The 25589-nt window shown below is 35.1% G+C and overlaps 3 protein-coding genes across 6 annotated transcripts; 1 reads left to right on the top strand and 2 right to left on the bottom strand.

Moving 5' to 3' along the window:
- Positions 1 to 901: 901 nt before the first annotated feature.
- Positions 902 to 6933, bottom strand: LOC18028590 (agamous-like MADS-box protein AGL19). Its single transcript, XM_006413534.2, has 8 exons — positions 6757 to 6933; positions 6272 to 6472; positions 3021 to 3099; positions 2805 to 2866; positions 2616 to 2715; positions 1503 to 1544; positions 1317 to 1358; positions 902 to 1212 (listed from the first exon to the last, which is right to left on the bottom strand). The coding sequence occupies exons 2-8, from the start codon at positions 6451 to 6453 to the stop codon at positions 1054 to 1056; spliced, it is 666 nt and encodes a 221-aa protein (XP_006413597.2). The 5' UTR covers positions 6454 to 6472; positions 6757 to 6933; the 3' UTR covers positions 902 to 1053.
- A 3496-nt stretch (positions 6934 to 10429) lies between these two features.
- Positions 10430 to 14257, top strand: LOC18028588 (ubiquitin carboxyl-terminal hydrolase MINDY-1). The gene is made up of 13 exons (XM_024148743.1): positions 10430 to 10617; positions 10843 to 10961; positions 11061 to 11155; positions 11248 to 11335; positions 11446 to 12145; positions 12237 to 12350; positions 12446 to 12500; positions 12584 to 12665; positions 12756 to 12836; positions 12935 to 13030; positions 13134 to 13183; positions 13302 to 13368; positions 14120 to 14257. Exons 1-13 carry the CDS (start codon positions 10476 to 10478, stop codon positions 14255 to 14257), a joined length of 1827 nt encoding a protein of 608 aa, XP_024004511.1. The 5' UTR covers positions 10430 to 10475.
- Positions 14258 to 14572: 315 nt separating this feature from the next.
- On the bottom strand, positions 14573 to 24718 carry LOC18028587 (separase). 4 transcript variants are annotated; one of them, XM_024149957.1, is made up of 27 exons: positions 23966 to 24585; positions 23665 to 23845; positions 23462 to 23569; positions 23133 to 23267; positions 22576 to 23039; positions 22374 to 22479; positions 22143 to 22268; positions 21682 to 21975; positions 21502 to 21618; positions 21151 to 21372; positions 20958 to 21068; positions 20706 to 20840; positions 20234 to 20599; positions 20058 to 20147; positions 19687 to 19950; positions 19484 to 19607; positions 18619 to 19380; positions 17996 to 18227; positions 17747 to 17849; positions 17384 to 17650; positions 17256 to 17311; positions 16942 to 17171; positions 16629 to 16869; positions 16019 to 16430; positions 15650 to 15889; positions 15468 to 15555; positions 14573 to 15331 (listed from the first exon to the last, which is right to left on the bottom strand). In XM_024149957.1, exons 1-27 carry the CDS (start codon positions 24583 to 24585, stop codon positions 14787 to 14789), a joined length of 6639 nt encoding a protein of 2212 aa, XP_024005725.1. In that variant the 3' UTR covers positions 14573 to 14786. The 4 variants fall into 4 exon arrangements, 3 of the variants coding, with proteins under 3 accessions (XP_024005725.1, XP_024005724.1, XP_006413594.1); XM_006413531.2 differs by having other exon boundaries at positions 14787 to 15331; positions 17453 to 17650; XM_024149956.1 differs by having other exon boundaries at positions 17256 to 17650; positions 23966 to 24718.
- Positions 24719 to 25589: the final 871 nt, after the last annotated feature.

Raw genomic sequence — 25589 nt, 5'->3', positions numbered from 1 at the left:
GAAAGGAGGATATAGAAATTGCGATAAAGAGACGCAAACTATACAAATTGAACCAAACAAAAAAAAAAAAGTGAAAAAGAGGAAATGTCTGAAGTATGTACAGAACCAAATTCGCCGGAAAGCGACAGGACTCAATCTAACTTTTTCTTTTGAGGGTGAATGGTCCCCCTTCCAAAAGGCTTATGGCTAATCACTTTTATTCTCTTTAGATTACTATACGTAAACTATTGGTTAACCAATTCGGTTTTAGTTCGGGTTGTTCAATGTATTGTCGGTATTTTGAGAATTGGAGTTACTTCTCGGTTTTAAGAATCAGAAATCAGAATGAACGACCAATTTTGCTTTCCTTACTATAATGATTTTGTTATGATATAGATGAATTGCTATTCAATTTACTTTTAAGTTTAAAGTGTTTTTTTTTGTGTAAGAAGAATGTAAACTTTACTTATAAAAAAAGAAAAACATTTTTACTGTGACTGCTTCAAGATTCTAAAGTTCGAGTTTGATTTTAAGAAACTATTATTACATAGTGTTGTTCTTTTGTCAGTACCACACGACTCCATGATTGATTGTCCAATATCGAAAAATATTGTTACATAGTTTACTTCCACACATCCTGGTGGTTCCCGTTTAGTATCCTTGAACACTTTCTCATGTTGAACTTTCCAAATGAACTTACATTACACAAACTCAGATATACAAATAAAATTGTTTTGCCGAATTAAAATTTACACAAATTAACTACATTACACTATCAGTTGAGCTACGCATCTCCAAAAAATAAAAATTCAAAATTGCCGAATTAGCTGATCATAGTGCCTTGTTTAGCTGTATAAGTTATATTATTGTTTTTATACTGAAGACGCAGGTAAAAAAAACTAAAAGGACCGAATAATAAACGTATTTTACAGGTAAATTTGTAAGTTTAAATCCTTGACTAAGAACAAGTTAAACACACGAGATTCAAAGATTATTGATATCTCAGATTCATGGACGAAAAGGCAAAAAAAAGTTCATACATTAGTAGTAAACATATTTTTTGAAGTTGTGAAATTAGTTTTGAGGAGGGATTTTTTTGGATTGTCTTGTCTCAGGAGGTCCAATGAATAAACCAGTCTCCACTTCCATGGTAGTGTCATTGTCATCTATGTTCACTTCTGATGATGATAAGGTTGATGATGATGATGCTACTATTGCTCCCATTCCACGCCACTTTTATTTACACAATTTACCAAAAGTATTAATCAAAGACCATATACATTTCATAATAATAATCGCATCATGACTAGCTACAGAAGATAGAAAAAAAATGGTACCTTCTGCTTCAGTTCTTTATTTTCCTTAATAAGATTCCTCCCCTAATTTTTTGACAAGGAAAGCAGAGTTATTTCTTACTTCAAGTGTTGAAAATCGAAATAAAAATGATTATTTATGTAATCATATATAAATATACGAACATACATTTAGAGAAAGAAAAAAGGCAAAGGTGAATTTTGTTTTACCTCTTCCTTCAGCTTTTCAATTTCTCCACGGAGTAATTGGTACTGAAAATAATTGAATATACAAATAGATGTAAGCAAAAAGTTCCTTAGTAAAAATAATTTATTGAATAGACATTCGCATGTATATTCCAATGAATCTTTGGACCATATATCTAGAGTCGGCCCTGAGTTTTAAGTGGCTGTAAGCTAAAATAACAAATGGGCCGTTTTATAACTAAAAAAAATAGACAATTTTATAACTAAAGAAAAATGGGCCACAAATTAAAAAAAAAATTTGTATAAAAAATAAGGCCGCAAACCCATGCTTGGCATCAGGGCCAGCTCTGCATATATCCACAGCATATGTAGTTGTATAGTAGATACTCTTAACTACAATATTATCTTGACGATGATATATAATACGATTGGTGAAGCCATGCAAACCATGCACACATCAATGATATACTCATGCATGGAACGCAACAGGCCGTAATTAAATAGCATGTTAAATGTTTAATAGAAGTATAGAACATGTATTGTTCTGATATGAGCCTGCGACTGATTTTGATCTCTTGTAACTGGAGCCGTGCTTAACGTGAGAGAAAAAAAAAAAAAAAAAAAAAAAGAGAAAGAGACTAGCTTAGCTTCTTTTTGACTCTAATTATCTTAGAGAACAAAACTGAATGTTGGAAGTTGATTTCCCATAAACTTAAAAAAATCTCTTCGACCTAATTCAGAGAGACAACACACCAAAACCAAATGCATTAAAAAAAAAACATTAATTAAAAACTCCTGAATCCTTATCCCGTACGTTCTAATTAATATGAAACATGTTTTCATAAAAAAAAAAAAAGGATTTTGGTTCAAATGGGTAGTTGAAAATGCAAAAATATGAACATACAACTTCCATCATACACTCCTAAGTAAACATAACATATAGTACATCCACACTTAATATTATAAACTCGCATAAAAACGAGGATATTTGAATGAATCCTAATTTCATTTATCACTGGAAATGACGAGTGAGTGTATGTATGAATAAAATCGATATTTTTGAAAATGTTCATATTATAATTTATGAGCATTCAGTGTGATATTATGTTGTATTTTTTTGGTAAATAACAACAGTACCTTCTTGGCTCTTATCCTGGTCAAGCCTCGCTCCAACTGATTCTCTAACTGTTGCAGCTCCTCAATAGAACATACATCAATACCTTCTCCAACCAGTTTTCTGCAATTTTATAGTAAAATTGTCTTACAGTTCCTAATATTAATAATAATAATAAGTTATTTTTTCATAAGATATTACGAGTTCCAAACCGTTTAGATATCTCTAGCTGCTCAATCTTTTTTGTCAAGCCAGATGTTTCGCTTCTTGCTTGCTGTAGAGTAAGTAAGTAGTATAGTCGGCGAACGTTTAAGCACACAAAAAGAATATTTATGAAAAATTACTCATCCACAATATGTAAAACCCATTGAATGAGAATTGATTTTAAGCATAATTCAGATGAAAGATTTAGTAAGAGTGTTGATTACCTGAGAATCATCATCTCTCTTATTGTTAATCCCAATTTCTTTTACTCGTCTCTGATATCGTTCTATTGTATTTGCTATACTGAAAATTATAAATAAAGTCAACGAAACAAAAAATGTACGGAGTCAAAACTAAGCCTTTTCACTTCATTTTCCAACAATTAAAATCACTATTTTATATATTATCATATTAGAATTCTAAAGTTAATATATATATATATATATATATGTGTGTATATGTGTGTGTGTGTGAATGAAAAGAAAAAACTATTTATGTGAGTTTCTATATAATTGATCTCATTTTCTATTGGCATTCAAAATAATAAACCATCATGACTTATTATTGATTATATTCAAAAATTAATTAGGTAGATGACAATAATGTGACCTCTTCTTATAAAACCGTCCAAAAGTTTTAGTTATTTTTGATTGAACACGTTATTTTATTAAACTAAAATGATATTTTATATTGTATTCGTGAATAAATATATTAAAAATAGAAATATATTAGGTATTTAGATATCTACATAGAAAATTTATATGGGATTGAAAAGAAAAATCCCTCTACTCCCACTTAATAATAATAGTTAAAACAATTCTGTTAAAATCTTTATTTAATAAATTAGACGTCACCATAATAACATCTTACATAAATATCATGATTTTTTTTAATAGTTAAACGAATAACAAAATCGTCCAAAATATTATTATAGTTGTTTATAGCTATTTCTTAATTTATCTCAAAATAATTGCCACTCTGCCTAATTATTCTACATACAATGTAAAAAGAATCATGTGGATAATACATACTACAATTGTTCCCAAAAGTTAGGATATGATCTCCTGTTTCGAGGATCAGATATTGTATAGTTTATACATGATATCAATATATTTAAGAGTAATTGTAATAAAGGGTAATAGATGTTATCAAAATTAAGAGATACCTTTTGAGTGTAGATCTCATAGAACTATTCACTATAAAAAAACTATATTACTTTTATTCTCCAAAATTTTGCTATATCGCAGTTATCACGATAATTTTTTAATTATTATCAATATTCTAAATAAATTACTGTAAATTATTGTTAATATTTTATATACATTATGTATAAATATAAATATTATCGTTATATTATTGTTAACGTGCTATATTTCTCGATTATTAGTGTTAATATTTTATTTTTAACAAATATTATTGTAAATATGTTAATATTTTATTACAAAATTTTGGAATTATCACGTTATAATTATCTGATATATTTGTTAACATTTATAATTATCATATATATTTGTTAATATGTTAATATATTATATGATAACAAAGTTAACACAAATTTATAGCAATAACTTTCATATTTAACACAAACTTTCATATTTATAGCGATAACATGTTAATATTTTATTACAAAATTTTGAAATTATCACGTTATAATTATCTGATATATTTGTTATCACTTATAATTATCATATATATTTGTTAACATGTTAGTATATTATATGATAACAAAATTAACACAAACTTATAGCGATAACTTTCATATATTTTATGTTAACTAAATAGTTATCCAATAATAAAAAAAAAATTTCTCTTAGATGAATAGTATCAGCGATGATGAACAGTATCTTCAGTAATGCCATGTGCAAAAAAAAACTAATGGCAATTTATGTAAATAAGTAAAGTTAAAAGGATAATAATGGATAAAACAAAAAATTCTATTTACTACTTACCTAATTATTAATTTATGAATGCTATATATTTAATTTTTTTATTAACCATTGATATAGAATAAGTTCACTTTATATTTAAACCATCTTTAGTTTCAATACCCCAAAATTTTCGAAACAAAGTATTCTTTTGGTAAACTGAAAATAAAAGATTTGTTCCTCTTTACTTACAATGCAGAATAAATAGTAAAAACCATAGGAATAGTTTATGAAATTAAGATTTATGATTCAGCATTATATACACATATATATATATATATATGCAGGGTCAGGCAGCACATGGACATGCTCAGATCGATATCGAAATTAATAAGCTTTACCCTTTAAAATATTGCGTTAAGAACTATGATTCTGTGGTTAACAATGCCTAGTTAATTGTGATTAACCTCTCTTAGATTTGCTCAAAAGACACGTATATTGTTTAAGTGCCTAATTCTTTAGGCTATGCTTAACCAGCATAATCAAAAAAACAAGTACAATCGTAACTCAATAAATGAAAGTAAGAGAAAACATAGAAAATGAATATAATTCTGATCTACACACATGCGCTGACTCCTTCACTGCCATTGCTGAAGTAAGCGTTTTGTAGGTGAAAAGTGAAGCAAGATGCCTCTTTGTTGCCACATTATTACATAGATATACAAACATATATATATCCATTAAGTATATAAGTAGACTCACATATATATCTGAAGACAAATGTTTTATATATGTAGTCACCGTATGCTTAGACATGTTCTTACAAGTAATCCATTCATACTTTCCCGAATGTGTAAAAATAATTACTTATATACATCGAATATATGGAAGAGCAAACCAAACTCGCACATACCCACACAAACACACACACAAATTTGTATATAAACATATGTAGAGACAGACTCAGAGACAAATGGTACACATGTCTTCATAAGGAAAATAATCGTTAATTCCATATGGCTATTTCGCCTAATTCATGGACATTTTGATAACACATGTAAGGCCTAATTTGAGTAATTAAGGACACTATGCTCAAAAGTCATATAAATTCTGCTACATATAACTAGCTACATATTTACTGATAGCTAGCATTGACTTTTCTTTGTTATAAAGGGATAAACATCAGATATTTGTAAACTAAAGCTGTTTCCATATCAAAAATATCTCGTTAAAGAGAGAGAGAAAGAGACAGAAATATCAACTCATCTACAGCGAGAAGTAAATGGCTCATAACACGTACACATATATACATACATATATATATATATATCATAGATTGAAGTGCCATGTAAATCTGATTACTACTTCAGTCCTATAAAAATACTTCAATTTCTTTCTCCGATTTACTAACTACTTTGTCTAGAAACCAAAATCATCATTATCTCACTCTCCATCACGGCTTTGAAAATAATAAAATGAATCGAAGCTACTAATTATGGTGAAAAATGGATGGGATTAGATTAGTCCCTAATCAAAACGGGATCAATAAATCGATTTAGCACAAGTAGAAAAGAAAAACAAAAGGAGAGGGGTGGAAAAAAGAAATGTACCTTGAGCTAGAGAACTCATAGATTTTGGATCTTGGAGAGAGGATGATCAAAGCAACTTCAGCATCACAAAGGACAGATAATTCGAAAGCTTTCTTCAAAAGACCATTTCTTCTCTTGGAGAAAGTCACTTGCCTGCTCGTTGCGTTCTCTATCCTCTTCATCTCCGTCTTTCCCCTCACCATCTTTTCCTTCTTATTAAGCCTAATACAAATCCAAACCTTCTGCTTTAATTAAATCTCAGCCAAACAAACAAACCAAAAAAGACAAAGATTTACTTAACTCATTAAAACGAACAGTATCCTGAAATTAAACTTAATTAAGATATGTTATGGTTCAGAAGAACATCAAGAGCAACAACAAGTAGGATCGGGAAAGAAGATATGCTTTGATTTGACTTCTTTTAGAAGAAAATGAGAGCAATAATTATCTGCTATAAATAGAATATGAATTAACGGAAAAAACTGAAGACGGATTTCGAGATTTACCCTCTTTGTAACTGTGTATGTGTGAGTGGATAAAGAGAGAGAAAGCAAAAAAGAGAGAGATTTTGGGAAGAGGAGTGACAGATTGCTGGGAACTTCTTAGAAACCCTAGATTTATGATGAAGGAGGGGAGAGAGAACAAAAACTTATTTTTTTTACATTATGCTTTTAGAATGAATGAAATTTGATAATAGCCTCTCTTTTTTTCTTTTCTTTTTCTGCTTTTTATCACAATTGCCATTTTCTCTTATGCCTATAGTGGTCTATACTCTATATAACCCTAGACCTGGCTGACTTTTATTTTTAGAAACAGCATTACGTAATTTCTTTCTTCTTTTGGTAAAAACTTTAATCCAAAATTGTTATTTCTGTCAGCAGTCTAAATTGAAGGCATATATATATTATATAATAAAATAAGTTCCAATAGGATGACATTGACAAGTACATCAAAATTCACGATATGACTTTTCTTTCTTTTGGATTTTAAATTAAGTATACAAGAACCTCTCGTACGACGTATATATATAAATAACAAATTTTTTTATAAAAGTTTCTATACTATTTCGTGATGTATAAACGTCAAATTAGTCGTCTTGTTGACAGAAAAAAAAGATGTCCTACACATTTTTCTGATTTTTACGAGTTGTTAGTTGTTACAGGTAAATAGAGAGATTTACGGGATAATTAAATAATAATGATGGTGTAATCGAGGTGAGGAAGCGATGGTGATTGATAATACTCCAGGTTATTATAACAGGGACCATACTCTCACCGAGTCACCGTACTCACGCGTCTGTGACAGACCAGTTAAATCGAACCACGTGGACAAGTTATCATGTGACAGCTCCGCTCCGTCTAGCTTTTACTACTTTATTCGTTTCCCCGCGTTATTTTAATTAGTGTAACTAATCTACATAAGCAAGTGGTTATCCCACTATTGGATGCTATTTAATATACTAATCAGACATTTAATAACATTTGTACTTAACTAATTGTATTCATCTTTTCATATCTCGATACAGGTGTCGCACGCTAGGAGGACCACATCCCTTTCACCAATTGAGCTCAACTAGTAATGTGTGTTTTCTTGTTCTTTCTGATTTTTTTTTCTAGCCAGCAAGTAATTCTTGTTAAATTGCGTTTCCTTAACATATAAAACTTTTTCTAACATATTATTTATTTTTTAACAAGAAACCTATGTTTCTCTTTTCCAAATATTTTTTTAGTGATAAACGAAAGCAAATCTGGTATAAGTGGTAGTTACATGATCAAATGATCTCCAAAATCTACGAAGGTCAAGTTTTCTTTCATTGAACGTCTTGTCAAAGTTCTTCTCCCTGTATATAAATTGGAAATTCTAACAGAAGTATTTTTCTTTTTTTGGTCGAGTTTCATATGCTTATTCTTAGACTATTTATGACGTTATGACTTATGACGTCAGCACCAGTGTAAATCTGTAAAGTGATCATTAATAAGCTACACATGAATTATGTGCTAGATGGATGGCAAAACTAAAAGTTTATATTCATATGAATTTGATGCATACGCTTGATGGTCAATCTATGAGCCAATATACGGGCAAAAACAGCGACTATGGTTTATCTTTCAAGATGAAGGTTTAGCTCAAAATAGCATATATAAGAACGAAAACCTAGTTCAACAAGAAGTATAAAAACTCAAGAGAGACAGATCAACAACAAGCTCAAAGGAGAACTAGAAATTTCTAATAACGAAACCAAAAAAATAATAATCAAGAAAGCCAAATCCGAATGGAATTATAGAAAATCACAAATGTACAAGATTTTTTTTTAATAAAATTATCAAACTAAAGATTGATACCAAAAGCAGTCGCCTTATTAATATGGGAGCTTGACTTAAACCGCAACATGGTTTCATCGCATTCAATTTATAGCTCATTTTACATGTCTTTGTTTCCTCTCTACAATCCATGAGACAATCACGACCCGACCCGACCCGACCCGAACTGCACTTCATTCCTCTTCCATGATCTCTTTTCCAATTGCACCGCTCAAATCTTCTTTGGTAGGTACCGTTGAAATATTGAGTTCGTACCCCACTCACGAGATTTATTGGTACACTTCATTATAGAAGGATATCTATCCAAATGATATAGTAATTACGATGAATATATTATTAATTTGTGTATGTCTTATTATTATATACTAATAAGAATGGTTTTGATGTGCATTGCTTTATCCATCTATGCTAAACACAAACAGTAAAGATTGGTTTCACAATATTTGATGCAACAAAATATATTCCACTGAACATAATTTTAATTATTCAATTAACAAGTCATTCATTATACTAACAATCAGGCAAAAATCAACTTTTTTCTAAAGTTTACATTGCCTTAATAAGAAAGAGAAATGTGAAAACGAGATGCATGATGTGTTTCAAGATTTCCATTTGACAAATTTAAAAAGTAGAACATGAAGCTATAATGTATGAAAAGTAGAAGATGAAAGACAAAAATGGACAAGATTTGCACATTTTGAATCTCAAAGGGTATTTCGGCCATAATAGCAGCGGTTAATCTTGTAGTCCCATGAGAATTTTCTGGTAGTAGCAACAACAAACCAACTTCTCTTTTTACTCCTGCAAATATCTTTCCCCAATGGTAGGAGATGAACTTGGGCACATTTATAAGCAGTTTGGCAAACACCAGTGTCTATAATGTAACCTATTCTAGCAAACCTGTTTGGAGCTTTGTATGGCCAATTTTGCAAAGAAATCATACAACAATCCTCAAAAACGAATATAAGTTTTTGTTTTGTTTCTTATTCATTGATGTTTCAAACCAATTTCCTATTTGAAAATATGTTAATGTTTAGGTAAAGAAAGAGAAAAGACGGGAGAAAGTCAGAATAAAAAATTAGATACATCATTAATAATAACTAAAATTTATATGACATTTGATGTATAAGTACAAGGTAAGAAAACTTAACCTCTTTTCATAGCTTCAAAACAAAATGTAATTCCTTTAATATCTTTGTTTTGATTTCTCATCCCAATATATAGTTATTTTTATCTACTATCATATCTCACATTTTATATTTTTTAATTGTTTATCCTATTACACATAAAAAATAATGTTTATCATTCACGAGTTTGAAGTTAAATATTTTCTTTAGACCAAAAAAAAAGAAGTTTGTAAATATTTTTCAAGGGTTGTATACTATGTATTTTACCTTTTTCTTTAATCAACAACAAGCTCAAGGAAACGTAGAAATTTTAAAAAAAAAAAAAACGAAAACAAGAAACAAAATCAAGAAAGTCAAATCCGAAAGGAGTAATTAGATTGATTAAGCAAATAGGGTGGTTCCCAATCGCAGTCAGATCAAACCGCAACAAGTAATGCGATGAAGTCAATTTCTTTGAGGCGGTATAGTATAACCATACTAATTTCGGTTTGGTTAGTTCCGGTTTCGGTTTAGTAAAGACCAAACCCATTTCGGAATCAAATTTCTCTCCTCTTGCTTTATATGAAACTTCATATGAACAACCCATGACGCTCACTCTACTTTGCTTGCGTTATTTCTTCAGAAATTCCCAGAAGAAGTTTCCTCTTCGATTGAACTTGTCTTGACTTAGAGAAGAAGATTTATCAACAAAGCACCACTTTTTCGATTTCCAGTGATCTTCAATTGCGACGGATTCCTCTCAACCTCCTTCTCGTTCTTCGGATTTTCCCGCCGAAAATGACGAAGACGAATCGGGAATCGCAGAACGAAACTGGGAAGCGTGTCATCACTTACAAGACGAAGGAGGTCTATTTTTTTGGAAGAAAGACGCGAATCATTCTCCAGAACGAGAATGGACCGTGTCCTCTGATCGCCATTTGTATGTGTTCCCTTTCTCGCCCCCAATTTTCGCTTTCTAGGGTTTTTGAACTTCGCTTAGACGATCGAATAGGGAACGGAACTGGAATGTTGGTGTTAATATCTTGATCTTCTTTAAATTTTTCGTTTTTCATTTTCTTAAACTGATGATTCTCTGCAATTGTTAAACTGAAATCGTTTTTGGATCAGATTATTAAGATTCGTTTGTGTTCTTGGTATGAAACAGGTAATGTTCTTCTCTTGAGAAACAAGATGAAACTATATGCGAACTGTTTTCAAGTTTCTCAAGATAAATTGCTGAGTCTTGTGGCCGACGTCCTGTTTGAGGCCACCAGTGGTGTTGATGTAATGTTACAAAACTGACTTACGATGATGATTTTGTTATCTTTTTCCCCTGAATTACGATGATGAGGTTCATTTTCTGTTCTTCTTTCTCATGTGCAGAGCTATGATGATGAGTATATCAAGAACCTTTCTGATGCCATTGATCTCCTCCAACGCTTTGCAGATGGCATTAATGTCAATATAAGATTCAGGAGGTAAAGCTAATCCTCTGTTTATATGTTTCCTCGTTTTAATACGTACTTAGAAACACCTTCATCATTAACCGAAAATGTTTACTTGCTTGCAGTATTGATGATTTTGAGTTAACACCTGAGCTTGCTATATTTCAATCACTGAAGATTCCCTTATGTCACGGATGGATTGTTGATAACGAGGTACATCATTTTTATGGTTGTTTCTTGTTTCAATGGCATCTTCCATTTGTAAATTTTTGAAAAAAAATGGAGTGATAGAAAGGTTATAACGGTGACTTATTTTCCTCCAGGATTTTCAAACTGCTACTGCAATTGGATGCAAGTCTTATAATGATCTGATGACCGGGCTTGTTACCTTGGAGACACAGGCTCGAAGCTGTCAAATCGAACGCTCTATCGATTTTACTGCAACTCTAGAGGTTCCTTCACAACGTTGCTCGAAAACAAGTTCCTTCGCTGACTCTACACCTACATCTGCAGAGCATGGTAGATTGAGAAGGGGAGATGTTGAAGAAGAAATAGTGTTGCTTCGAGCCTTGAAATTATCTGAAAGAGAAAAGCTTGGTTTTGATACTTGCAGAGACTCAAGCAGTGGAGGAGAGTCTGTGTCTGAGGATGACACATTGCTAGATTCTGTGGATACTATAACCCCTGGCAGTAGTAATATCTGTCATCAGTCCAAATGTGATGATCAATTTTTTTCTAAGGAATCAGAAGATGAGACAGATTTTGATGTCGGGGAAGTGGTATGTTCGGCAACATCAATTACGAAGAGCAGTGGAGCTCTTGACCATGGTCAGTTATCTTCAACAGAATTGGGAGATGATACGGTTTGTGAGGTTGAGACTGAGAAGAGCAGCAAAACGAATGCTTTGCATGTGACATCTTCTGACACAATCTCTGCAGAGAAAGCTAATCTGGAGTCAATCAAAATTGACAGCAGTTCTGAGATTCCACTCAAGTCTGAAGCTGTAACTTCTATCAATCCAGGTAACCTCATCGGTAACTCTGTGTGAACAGTGCATCTGAAGATGTCAGATTTGAAGTTTCTTACGCAAAACCTGCGTACTGCATTTTCCAGATCTTAGTGGCAGCTCCCAAGATGATGACAAACCCCGGTATGAAGCTGAATGTGTAAGCTTAGGGTCTCCAGTTATTGAAGAGAGGGATACAAATGGGCTCACATCAGAAGATGGTAAGCTCAATACATTTGTATAATATATAGAGAGACAACTTCATATAATTCCTGTTCTTCTCAAGACTATAACTTCACCATGGTTGAAATTGCAGGTAAACTGATCAAAAACTTTCTGAGCAATAATCTCAGCCAGTTAACTGATATTGGGTGAGTGGTGGTATTGTTTGATTTGGAGAGTTTTCTGTAATTGGTTTTTTATCTCTATATTAATTGATGATCATTTCCTCCAGAATCTATTACTTGCAAGAAGAACTTATAGAAGGTGAACTTTGTGTCTTCTTCCGCAACAATCACTTCTACACCATGCTGAAGGTTATATTACTACTTATATGTACAGCGTTTTTAGAGCAGTCTAGAAGGTTATTTGTGTTTCGATCCTTATTTTTTACTCTAATTTTGCAGCATGATAATGCACTCTATACCTTGGTTACTGATGAAGGCTACCTGAACGAGCGAGATGTGGTTTGGGAGAAATTATACCAGGTATTTACGAATCATGTATTAGTTATCCTTGTAAAGAGAAGATTATATTCAAAGGATCTTAATTGCTATTTGCTATGGTATGGTTTCAAAAATTTCAGGTTAGTGGCGATTCTGTCTTCGTGAATGGTGAGTTCAAGGTCTTTAACTGTGACAGTGGCAAATGGGATCAACAGAGTGCAGTCAGTAATACTGCGGTATGGACACTCCTCTCCTGCTTCTGGATTTTGTTTTTTCTTTTATCGCTTAGAAATTTCATGGAATTTACTAATTTTGAAATCCTTTTATTTTCTTTATCAGGATTATATCTTCGGCATCAACAGTTCATCAAAAGAAGGCATGGAGATTGAGTAAATATCTCCTACTTTCTAAACTCTCATCTGTTTTTAGACCATTTTTCCACTTTGTTTTTTAAACCTATAACATTGTTTTACAAAGTTCTTATATGGTTTCTATGGTAAAACGCAGCCCGGATCTTAAAATGGCGATGGAGCTGCAGCAACAAGAGTTAAGTGGTGGTAGCATTGATTTTGAGGTACCTCAGGTGTTTAATCCTTACAAGTCCTCATAACATGAGAATATAGAACTATCGTCAAAGTGTAGAAAGTTAGAAACAACACACGTCTCATTTTCATACATACTCTGTTTGTTCTTAGTACATATATACCTTTGTCATGTTTTTCCACAAAACTTTGTTCTTAGTACATATATACGTTTGTCATGTTTTTCCACAAAACGAAAAAGAAGACAGAAAGAAACCTATGCCATTTTATCTTCTTTCTGTTTCCAACTTCTGCTTTTCTTTTGTTGTGTTTGCCATGAACATGACCAACGACCTCTTCTGCAGTATTTTCTTGTTGTACCGAAAAGCCATACCCTTCAAAACCTAAGAAAATCAAATAACCAATAAAATACCAAAACCACAGAAGAGTCTAAGATTAAGATTTAACCAAAATTGCCTCCAAAGAATCCAACCACAAGATATACCAAATAAAGTACGATGTAACAATAACAAACAAATGTACCCGGAATAGTGTTTGTTTGCATTTTTTTAGAAACCACCCATAACATTTACTCTTGTGTAAAATTTACGGGATTAGGAATATCATAAATGAACGATCATGGTTCATAATACCGTGATCTGAAAAGAAAAAAAATCTAAGTAAGTTCAAAGCCAATATGAAACCATCAAATGTTCTAAATGATAAAGCATTTCTTACAGTTTAAACTGTGATGAAGGGACACAGTTTGAGGGATGAATGTTAACTCATGAGTTGTGTCAAAAGTGTGTGATATCTCTTCAGGTACCAATACGAAGCAGTCACATGTCTTCTTCAATACAAGAAGTGAAAACAGTCCAAAGATGGCCAATGTACAGTCATGTGTATAGATCCTCCTCGTGTCTCCTTCTGTGTAGAGTTTAGCCCTTTCTTTTTTTTTTATTGATTTTAATCAGCAATCAGAGCTTTATGTAATATGATCATAGCGACTAGCATAACGTTTGTGCTAATTGTTTATTTTATGGTTCAAATCAAAATATTAGTGGTTGGAGAAGTTAATGAATATATATCACAGGGGTTTGCCTAATAAAATTGTGTAAGTGGTTTTTTGGACTGTTATAGTGGAATGGTTGGTTTTTGTGCAATTACCTTGTCATTGGTCATATACCGCTGTTTCAAATCCCCTTTGTTCCTTTGATCTTTGAATTACTTGACATTTTTATAGCATGAAATTTGAGAAAGTGAAACCATGTGATATTACTAATAATCTTTTTACAATTTGATATATATAAATAGAATCTATCTCTAGTGTCTCCTTTTTTTAACTCTAGTGTTGTGTTATGATCTCTGATTTCAAGTCCCCAACTCTTAAGACTTTCATCCCACTAAAATATCCTTCAAAACTGTGTTATATGTCCAAACCAACTAACAAGACGAAGAAGGAAGAAGAGCTTCAACTCTTTTTTTTCCTTGTGATACCAGTTGGTACACCATAACACACCGGTGCAGCTCCAATCAAGTATGGCAATGTACACGCTTCTCGAGCCGCAGCGATGAATGAACCGATTTTGCGCCCATGCTTGTGGTTACACTCAACCTTCCCTGACCCATCAGCATTCGATTGAGCTGGCTTGTTACGCGAAGACGGTTTCCTTGACCTCTTGGTGTTGTTGTTGCCTTTTATATTCATGGCTGCAAGTTCATTAGCTAATGACTCACACTGGCTGCAACCACCCTCTGAAGAAGAAGAAGAAGAATCTGACCTCTCTCTCAACCAAGCTTCCAACAAGGCTTTCCCAAACCGATCAATGTCTCGGTCTGTTACGTCCCATAGAGTAGCCACAATGGCTGGAGATCCAGCTAAGAGGTAAGAGAGTGGTATGCCTTGTGGGATGTAGCAGCCTTTTAGCCATAGTGAACCGCTACTGCATCCCATTAGGAAAGTTGCAGAGCAGTTATCTAGTTTCTCTATTTCATGCCTAGACAGATATTGTGCTCCTGCGATATCATACACAGTTGAAGAATCTATCAGAAACCATTCTCAAAGTAAACGAAGATTTGCACCAAAGACGGGTTTAATGATTAAACGGTTAAGGACACAAAAAAAATTTCTGGAGTGCTATAGGAATCGTACCACTTCCATGGCCGAAATAAAGAAACAGATCATGATTTTTTAATGCTTCTGTCAACTCTTCAGCACTTGGTACTAATCCAGCTTTCCCCTGAAAGTACACGCAAATGACGGAAGTTTGAAAATTAAGCATCAAGAAAAGGTTTGGGATATTACAAGGATGCTGGCTCTATATTATATGTTACCTCAAAATTTTGATCTCTGAACCAACTCTCAAACACGATTTGTGTCTCGCTGAGATCTCCACCGGGATTCAACAAGTAAAATGAATCTAGCGGATCAATAAGAGGGAAGGAAGCAACATTAGATCTTGCTGGCTCTCCTTGAAGACAGCGCTTTTTTAGCACAGCAGATATGCTACCTACAGAAGGCATTCGGTACACCTCCTGTTTCCTTAGTATTGGAATATTCTCCCAAGGAAGCATCTAATCAAATATCAGAACACAATTGCAGGTAAGAAATTCTGTAAGCGCAAGGGAAAAAGCAGACTCTTCTTTGCCAGTCAAATGTTGTAATATATCTGCAGGAAAGAGATAAGGATATAATTGACGAACCTGAACCTCAGGATCTAACACAAGAATGATAGGTTCTCTATTTTCATGGCCGTCATGTTGCTCCAGTTTGGTTGCTGCTTCATGTATCAGCTGTAAGGCCAACCCATGCCTACTTTCAGAAATATTAGTCGCAGCAGTAGGAGTTTTACAGCTATCTTCTTCATAAAGATAGCCCCCTCTACCTACGTAGCAACCATTTCTTAAAGAAAGCTGAGCAACGCATGCCTCTCCTTTAAAGTTTTCAATCCCACCTCCAAGAATAATCTTCAAAAGCATCTCATTTACTTCCATTTTGCACTTGGACTTGAGATCTTTTACCAGTTTTTTCTGTACAGAGTCGGGCAATTTGTAGTTTGACAAGTCTCCAAGAAGCAGACATCTCCAGGGACCCAGCCAGGAAGCTTCTAGACTCCTAGAACAAAAGAGTGGTTACCCAATGTTGTTAACAAAAAAGAATACTCGTGCCTAGTTGTGGATTCAGATATAGATCAAAACAAAGCCCGTCAAAGATTAAAATGTTAACATGAAGAGACAGTTAAATGTCAAGAAATATGACAAGTGACCGATCTTACAGATATGTACACGTGTTACAGAAAGAGAGCCGTCATACCTTAGGAATTTTCCAAGATGATGATCTAGTTTCTTTCTCCTTTTCCACCACAAGCATCTATTCTCTTTCGTGTCTTCTACTGGAAATCCAGAATATGTGTGGCTTTCCTCCATTATTGATTTAAATGCTGGAGCTACATCATCAACCACGGTGGAACCCCATGGACAAAGCCAGCGCCTCTCCAAATTCTTGACTTGAGTTGCTTCCGTAGAACTAAGATTTCCACTGTCATCTGACATGTCTGGTGAATCAATGAGATCATGAGTACAAAGAGGAAACACCATTGATAAACCAGTAGGCAGTTCATATCTACCTTCTAGAACCGAATCTACAGGCAGAAGTGTGGCAACCGGTTGACTTTTCATGTTAAAGCGTGATACGAGCACCCAGGCACAAACAGGTGAACGAATTTGCAATAGCTCTTGTAACAATTGATTTAAAGCGCCTCCAAGCAAACTAATACAGATGATTGTTGAGCTTGGAAGATTGTTGAAAAATTCTTTAGAAAATTGTACAAGATCTTGAGTACGCTCAGGAGCAAGCCTACAGCGGTGAGTAAGAAAAAAAATAGAGTAAGCCAACAGAAATTAATATAGGATGTTCAGTTGCTTAAGTTAAATTATATACCTCGGTAAGTCCAACTCGTCAGGAACCATGCAACTCGAGCAAGTAGCCTCTGTACACTGAAAATTAAAGCTGTCAGATAGAGACGCAACACACACTTCCAAAACGAAACTAATAACCACGTAAAATACCTTTGAGGCTACAGGAGTTAATCCACAAATTGACAAGCTGAAAATACCTATACAACCCCGTTCTGTTACCTCTTTATCTGATAGGCACTGTGATTTGTGCCTTCGGCTCAAATTTGAAATGAATTGGTAACTAATATGGGTACCAAGCGAAGCTTGATGGAAATATGAGACCCAATGACTTGCAGACAGCTCATTTCCATCACATTCGAATGAGAATTCAGCACTTGAGGCAGAAAGCAGATATAAACAAGCAAGCAATCTTGAAACCTGTAGGGAACAAAAAACAGTTTTATACAAAACGATAACTAAGATCGAAACAGGACAGTCAAAGACAGGTTACCACAGAACCAGCTGAGCATTTACCTTTTGAAATAGTATTGGAACCTCTCTGCTGAGTATAAATGCTAACATTAACCATGACACCAGTTTTGTGAAAGGAATATGAGACAGATCACAGCAAATAGACCTGTTCAAGGTAACAATCAAGAGGCTAAGAAGGATATTTGATCAATTCAGCATATGATTTTTCTCATGGCATAAATTTCGCATCGGGAGGACATAGCTTAAGCATGGCAAAAATTGAAGAGCGCAACCAATAGATTTCACACATACCTGCTCTCCCTGCAGTGATAATTCCGCAAACTTAACCAGCACAAGTTGTTTAGTATTATTGCACGATCAATAGCAAATACATCCCTTGTAACTTCTTTCCCAATAAACTCCAGCAACTGACTGACAGAAGGTTGGTCGTGGCTGGACCAATTGCTTTTAAATAAAACAGAGATACTATGCAGTAGTGCTTCATGAGCTAGACGAACTCTACCAGAGTCCGCCAAACATTTTCCTGAGTTGGAAAACGAAATTATAAGGAGATATACACTACTTTTACGGTGCTTAGTGACTGAGATGCGTATATAGCATGTGTTATTTTCCAGAGAATAAACAAAAGAGTAACAGAAACATTTGTCATGATATAGAGGAGAATGGCCAGAAAACAAAACAAAAACCTGGAAATGGTTACTGAATCAAAATAATTTTGGCTCGAAACTTACTCAAGGTTTCGAAGACCATTTAATTTTTTATCAACAATGGATGAATTCAATGGTTATCAGATCTCAGTTCTCGTCTAACCTATTAAGCTATTAGATTGTTTTCAGCAGGAAACTGTCAAAAAGCCAAAACATATGCATGCATTCACGTTTGCATGAGCAGATGCATAAGGTATTAGAGCATACCGAGGTTAACAAGTATTGAGGACGCAAGCCTCCTATGGCAGAGTTCCCATTTCAAACTTACTAAACTGTTTAGAGACCCAGATTCGGTTACTTCTACAGAGAGGCACTGCATACATTTTCCTTTGTAGCAAATGCAAAAGCCATGGACTGCGTTTTTTGTTTCCAACAACACCCTTTCACCCCCAGAACCATCAGATATATGACAGAAGCTAGGCTTCTTTAAAACAGCTTCAGGCGCATTAGTACAATTTTGGCATTGCTCTTTTAGTGACTGACGCATTGATCGAGTCAACCTTGATGTTGGCTCATATATCAAATCATGGTCCTTTGACACGCCAGTTTGGGAACTTTTAGCTCTCCGACCCCTCCTGGTGTCTTTGCCTTCAGTTGGCTTCTTATTGAGTTTTGTTTTACTTGATTTAGATCCTAAAAACTCCCCTCCATTTTTAGCAATCGCTATTCCCTCAGAAATTTCTACTCCATGAGATCTTAGGCAGCTCTGCCATGCTGAGCAACAGATTTTTCCAAGGGCAGCACTAAACAGACTCTCAGCATGCAAGAATCCATCTGTCTCGGAAACTCTAGCAGCATTAACAATTTGTTTGCGAGATATGTCTCCAAGTTGCTTATCCAATGTAACCTCTAACCTCAGTTTGCACTTCACACAAGAAAATTCTCTCTGATTAGCAATTATTATCTCTTTTGCATTTTGGAGTTCCTTTTCTGCCAGATCCAGACTCTGCTTTTTGTGGTAAAGATTTCCTTTAACGAAGAAAGAAATAAAATCAAGTGGCTCATTAACGAAAAGAATAAGGAAAACTACAAGAATAGAGTATACTGTTTGATCAAAAAAGTAGTTTCATACCCAAGGCAGAAGAAAATGCAACTACAAAAGGGAATAGACTTTGCGAGCATGAAATTGCTTTCCCCCATGAAAGAAGGGTTTCTGCCTCCCCTCCATTCCCTATCAGCTCATTAACAATTCCAACCTGCACATCTGACACGAAATTGAGAAACAGAGAAGTGAAGGAACCCGGCTAGACAAGAAGGACTGAGCAGAAACAGAACCTGAAGGGTGCTTTCCAAATAACACTGGAGTACATTCCAACGACTTAAGTAAGAGCGATTGATGTCCCAGAGAAAATTTCCACATGGCCAAAAATCAGTTGCTACTGATTTGAACACTTGGAAATTCGTTATGCTAAAAGTCCGTATCTCTGATATTTTCCCGGCGTCATTGTGTTTTTCGAACTGCTTCTCAGCTGTATACTTAAATTTCTCTTGAAATATAAGAGTTCGTATTCTATAGGCTTCTTTTGCATATGAAAGAGCCTGTAAACGAAAAAGCTTACCATCACGAGATTGAAAAAATGAACCTGATAATAATTCACAATAAAAAAAGTTGAGGAAAAGATGCAAAATATGTATAACGATTTCACCTCAGAAAGCTTTCCAAATGATATGAGCCGTTCACAGAGATCATAATAGAGATATGCAGCAAAAAAAGATGAAGGACCTGAGAGTGATGCCTGAAATGACATTCATTAGCAAAATTTGATATCACCATAGATAATATATGGCGAGAAGAATTCTGCAGATAAGTTAAATTTCTTACACTTGAAATGAGTTCCGAAGCTGCATCTGTGATACCATCTATTGTGATGTCTGATTGAAAGGGACTTTTAACCTTATTGGAGGTACGCAAGAAATCGTGTAAATCATGGAAATTCTGCTGGAACCCAATTAGCTTTGCTTTTGAATCTTTCAGGCAATCTATCCAGAAATCAATGCACGTAGATCTGTCACCACAATTCTCTGATAAGGCCAGGATAAAGACATCACTTATGGGGGACGGACATAAGGCATGACTGAGCCTTCTACATTCCCACAGCATTGCAAGGCAGACCTCCAATTTCACATTCTTCTGTTTAAATAATCTGAAAATCAGCTGGTATATATGATGATGGAGCTCCGTACATCCCTGGACATGGAAAAAAGTATCAAGGGCCAGATAGATATGAAGCATGCACTATAAAGTATGTCCTAAAAAGGACCATAGTCCAGCTAGATCATAGGGAAAAAGATACCTTCACTGACATCAAATCGATCATATTATAAAGTAATGGAATTATGTCCACTGTCGGTAGACTGGCCCCACTATCATCTAGGCAAGAAATCTCCAGCCAGAGATTTAGCGAAGTGCTAATATCTTCAAGGACTTTCTGCGCAAAAAGAAACATGGCAAACTGTTTTAAGAAAGATAAATTAAAACTGAACCAAAACCACCAACTGAAAGATCAACTGTCAACAATTAGAGGCTATGTTTTACGCATTTGCACCTTCGAGTTTGGTTCAGCTTCCTGGATACAAAAGGCTCTCAAGCAATACGCAATAGGTAGCTGGTGGGAAGATGGAGCACCCTCTTTATTTGGCCTATGATGTACCTCACTCTGCTTTCATACATAAGAACATGGTCACGAAATATTTCAAGTGATTAATGAGCTGATAATTCTGATGTAGTAAGAGGTATACCAATATAGAGATTGCTTCTGACAGAAAATCAATGCAGTCAGTTAGACGTTCAGTTCCAAATGTCCTTGTCATTCTTGCTTTCCATATTAAGATTCTTGCTCTTTCTAAATGCATATCCTCTGTGACATATACATCCTTCAAAAGGATATCAGCTATTTCAATTCGCGTTTGTTGACCTAGATTTGAGCTTAAAGGGAACATTTCATCATAGGCCAGAAGCTCCTGCATGCATTAATAGAAAGAGAAAATGCAAATTAAAAAGACTATCAGTATCATCTTCACCAATTTTACAAATAGGTAAAGTACATCCATCGATACAAAAAAAAAAAATTATATAAGCAATTTTGCAACCTGCTGTAGGATTTTTCCGATAGCCCGCTTTGACTTTTTTTTAGAAGATGATAGCAATGAGTACAAAGTTGTACAAGAATCAGCCGCATCTAGATCTGTGTGACATCCCCGTTCTATCTGTTAATAGCACACATTCAGATACTTGAAGTTCATGAAAAAGGGTATTTCATCAAAAATTACCTTAACCCACTGTTTTACAATCGCCGCAGGGCCTGGTAACCTTCTAATCAGATGTTCAGCTGACAACCAATTTTCAAGACTATGTACGATAGTCTGTCTAATCTTACAACTGCTACATTGCTGGAGTATATCCAGGTAGAATGCACACCTATTACATGATTCGCCCACAAATTCCATAATGGCATCTTCTGACAGGTCATTATCAGATGAACTAGATTGATTTTCAAACATCTGGCAATGTAGTTCAACACATCTCCATGATGCCTTGGAACAAAGCCTGAGCGCCTCACAAGCCTGCAGAGTAGAACACTTACTCTATAAAATGATCTAAGAAAATGAAAAAGTAGATTATATTATATAGATGCATGGGTCCACGCAAATAGAGCAGGAGCAGATTTTTATTCAATCTTCATACTTGTTTGCATACAAAATCTATAAGCGCCAAAAAGCATTTACTCCACCTTTTCTAGTTCCTTATTTCTGTACAAAACGACACCAATATTGTATAGCGAGGCTAATAGATACTTGAGTTCTTGAGATCGGATCCATGGACTGGTAATTACATCCTCAACTAGATGTGCACTGATCTGAAAAGGAAGATGTTGGATCACCAAGTTAGATTTATGATAAAATGTTGGTAACTTGAACGATATTTTCCACTGATTTGTCTGCATTGCACATAAATACCTAACCTCCAATTTAAGCTGGGTTCTCAGTGAGATAATGAAAGCAGCCATAGCCACGTTTAACAAAGCTTTGTTATTGTAAGTTGCTCTACCTCCCGTGTCAGACGGGCATCTAAGAAGTGGGTAAACAGCGGTGAGAAATGCATTCAACCCACAGAAGAAGATTTTACAAAAGAATATAGCGTAAGGGAGATAATGATCACCTTACCTCTGAAGGAAGAGACAACCATCACAATATTGGAGAAAAACATCATGAATAGTAGACAGGTGAGCCGAAGCGCAGGGCATTTCTGACTTCAAAACAATCTTTCTTTTCACTGAATTTATCAAGTCCGCAAGCGGTTGGCACAAGAAACTCAAGGCATCTACATACTGTGGCCAACAAGTCTTCTTGTTTCTGTTTTTACAGCTATCATTCGTTTTATTGTTGTAGTTCTTATGTCCACCAATCAATGATCCATCAGTCTGATTGCGTACAGCACCTGAGTAACTATCAACCATGGCGAGTAAAGAAACTAAGCTTTGCCACCTAGCCTCATCATCAAGCAAAGCTTGAATCTTCCAATCATCTGTTGCATCTTTAACCTTACTTTCTCCAAACGTGGAATCGTAAACCGTGATGGACAGCCCGGACGAATAAAGTCTAAGAATCTGATTAAGTTGTGGTATTGCCTGCCAAGCAGTCACTTTATAGATTAACTCATACACCAGGATACTTCCTGAATAAGTTGAGGCGGGTTTACATGCCAAGGAGAGAGAAAATACCTCGGAGAAGTTAGCTGCCATCTCATTTAAATATTTTGAAACTTTTCCACAGTACATGTCTCCGGCTGCTCGAACTTTGTGAGCGCAATAAGAGACTAGGTCAACAAACTCCATTAAATCCTCATTAGTATCAGCCTGAAAAAGGAGCTGTGTTATAAGACGTTGCAAGTTTTCGGTAGAGCTTCAACTGAGTAGCTAGCAGGAACCTAAAGTCACCCGATCCAGCAACAGGTGGAGGAGCAGGTGACACCAGAATATAAGGAAAGATATATCTTTGAAATAGTTACTCGATGTACACAGGACTACAGGAGTCAGGATGCAAGGCTTACCACGAATTGGCAAGTTAAGCTGCGCAACAAAGACATTGAAATGTCAATGGTCACTGACATTCTTCTATCCTTCAATCCGAACAGAACAGAAAGCACCTCACGAGCAAACTAGAAACGGGCATTGGATTTGATTATCTATTAGATGACAGCATGTAAAAGAACAGCAGAAGCAAGAAGGGAAGACATCAAAGGACAAAACTCACCTTATAAATTCGATCTTTTGACAATGCAAATTTATAGTGTTCCTTCACAGTTGAATCACAGAAAGAACGCACGAAATCCCCATCAAAACGCTCAGCCTCTTTAACCAGAGAAAGAGCACATTTACCCAGATTTGTCACGAGCACTCTGTGCAATTTCTCATACGCCTTGGCATCTAAGACCCTGCACAGTAACAAAGTTTCAGGCTGTGGCATTTCTTGAAAGAAAAATTTGAAGTTCCTTAGTGTGAAACGGAAGCAGCATTAATCCAAAATCAAAGAAGAAAGTTAATCCCACACAGACCTGAACCAAGCTCTGACCTCCTCGAGCAAGAGAAGGGCTGTTCTGTACGGCTTATCATCTGTTTGAAGGGCCATTCCAATAGCCTTGAAGACAGCCGCCACAGCCTCTACTATAACCATCGCAAGCTCCGCCTCTCCGTCCTGAACCTCCGGCAACAACCGGCACTTCCGGGAGCTAATACCGGAGCCTCTTAGCCTCTCCAGAACCTTGAACGCTTGGGCACTAACACGCTCATAAAACCCCCAAGCATCGAGACAGTAAATCATTCGCAGCCTCTGAAGCTGAACTGTATGGGGCTTGCAGGCTAACTGAGCGGAGAACGATTCAAGGCAATCCAAGCAGAGTTCGTACGCCCTGAACAGATCTCCGGCCGATTCACGAGCTTCCTTGTCGGGATTCGCGGCGACGGAGAGCCGTTTGGGGAAGAGCGAGATCGATTTGTTGAGGAAAGGAAGGAATTGCTTGCCGAGGGATCGAACCGTAACTGTTCGGTCTTGTTTCCGGGAAGTCGATGATAGAGCAGAGAAAGGTCGAAGGTAATCGGAGAAGGAGGAGAAGACATCGCCGGCGTGGGAGGATTCGATGAGAGAAAGAAGACGGACTTCATCAGTGGCCGCCATTTTTTTTGGTTTCGAATTTGTGAAAATTTTGGTAATCCCCCTCTAATTGAGAACTTAGAAGAAGATGCACATTAGAGAAGGTCTACACTCTCTGTCGCTCATCATCTCATTTTCAAGTCTTTTACACTTTAGTTTATGTGTGTGACGGTATAAATTTTTGAAGACGAAATGGTTATCTTATTCCACTTGTTAACTATGTAACCCAAGTCTGAAATAAATTTGTTCTCTTATTAGAAAAACTAAAATGGTTCTCTTATTACAAATAACTCTATGATGTTATTTTTGTGAAATGGGCTACAGCAATTCCAACAATACCCAGCACAACAGTAAAAACAGCTTGGATAGATGAAACATTATAGGCTTGCTTCCAAATTGCTGCAGTGAACAATTGAACAACCAATGCAAAATAGTTCTTGTTTTTATACTCAAGGCCGTGCTTTTCTAACAAGACATTGGCTTCAAGCCCGCACTATATATTGTGGAAGATAAAATGGACTATAAGTCTATGATGCATCATTATTAATTTAAATCATTATAGTATTTTCCCACTGCTCATACACTGACTCCAAAAGATAAAAATAAGACGACCAAGTTTTGTAATCTAATTTAAATTGTAGTCTGTTTAATAATCAATGTTACGAAGATAACTTAAATTTGAACTGATATAAAAATTCGAAATTCAGTGCTCGTTTATGTTCTAAATTTCAAAGGAATGAGAGTATACCAAACAAGAGACTGCTCTTTCGGCAATAGGTGTCCATTTAGCTTTTAACTTTCTTCTTTTGGATTAATTTTGCAATTAACTTTTTATTCTCTTTCTTTTGGGTATTTCTTCCTTCGGTTTGTCTCATATCTCTAATCACTATATAGCTGATATTCCTAGTTGTGAAAGATTATTATTCAATCGGAAATATGGGGAATTACATTAATACGGGATTCAAATGTCCGCATGGGCAATATCTGGACTTTGGAGCACGGGAAAACATTAACATCTTTTTTTGCTA

The sequence above is a fragment of the Eutrema salsugineum genome, unplaced genomic scaffold, assembly GCF_000478725.1.
Source record: "Eutrema salsugineum unplaced genomic scaffold, Eutsalg1_0 scaffold_1, whole genome shotgun sequence".
Lineage (NCBI taxonomy): Eukaryota > Viridiplantae > Streptophyta > Magnoliopsida > Brassicales > Brassicaceae > Eutrema > Eutrema salsugineum.
This window is presented reverse-complemented; position numbering and strand designations above follow the sequence as displayed.

Excerpts from the sequence above, each read along its gene's own strand:
- LOC18028588 (XM_024148743.1), top strand. The coding sequence starts at position 10,476 with ATGACGAAGACGAATCGGGAATCGCAGAACGAAACTGGGAAGCGTGTC. Across the intron at positions 12,146-12,236 it reads TGTAACTTCTATCAATCCAG|ATCTTAGTGGCAGCTCCCAA; the intron begins GTAACCTCATCG and ends TGCATTTTCCAG. Across the intron at positions 12,837-12,934 it reads TTTGGGAGAAATTATACCAG|GTTAGTGGCGATTCTGTCTT; the intron begins GTATTTACGAAT and ends CAAAAATTTCAG.
- LOC18028587 (XM_024149956.1), bottom strand. The coding sequence starts at position 24,585 with ATGGCGGCCACTGATGAAGTCCGTCTTCTTTCTCTCATCGAATCCTCC. Across the intron at positions 23,268-23,461 it reads GCTTAACTTGCCAATTCGTG|GCTGATACTAATGAGGATTT; the intron begins GTAAGCCTTGCA and ends CTCCTTTTTCAG. Across the intron at positions 16,431-16,628 it reads CATCTTGGAAAATTCCTAAG|GAGTCTAGAAGCTTCCTGGC; the intron begins GTATGACGGCTC and ends CTTTTGTTCTAG.
- LOC18028590 (XM_006413534.2), bottom strand. The coding sequence starts at position 6,453 with ATGGTGAGGGGAAAGACGGAGATGAAGAGGATAGAGAACGCAACGAGC. Across the intron at positions 2,867-3,020 it reads AGAGAGATGATGATTCTCAG|CAAGCAAGAAGCGAAACATC; the intron begins GTAATCAACACT and ends CTTACTCTACAG. Across the intron at positions 1,359-1,502 it reads TTGAAAAGCTGAAGGAAGAG|GGGAGGAATCTTATTAAGGA; the intron begins GTAAAACAAAAT and ends TCAAAAAATTAG.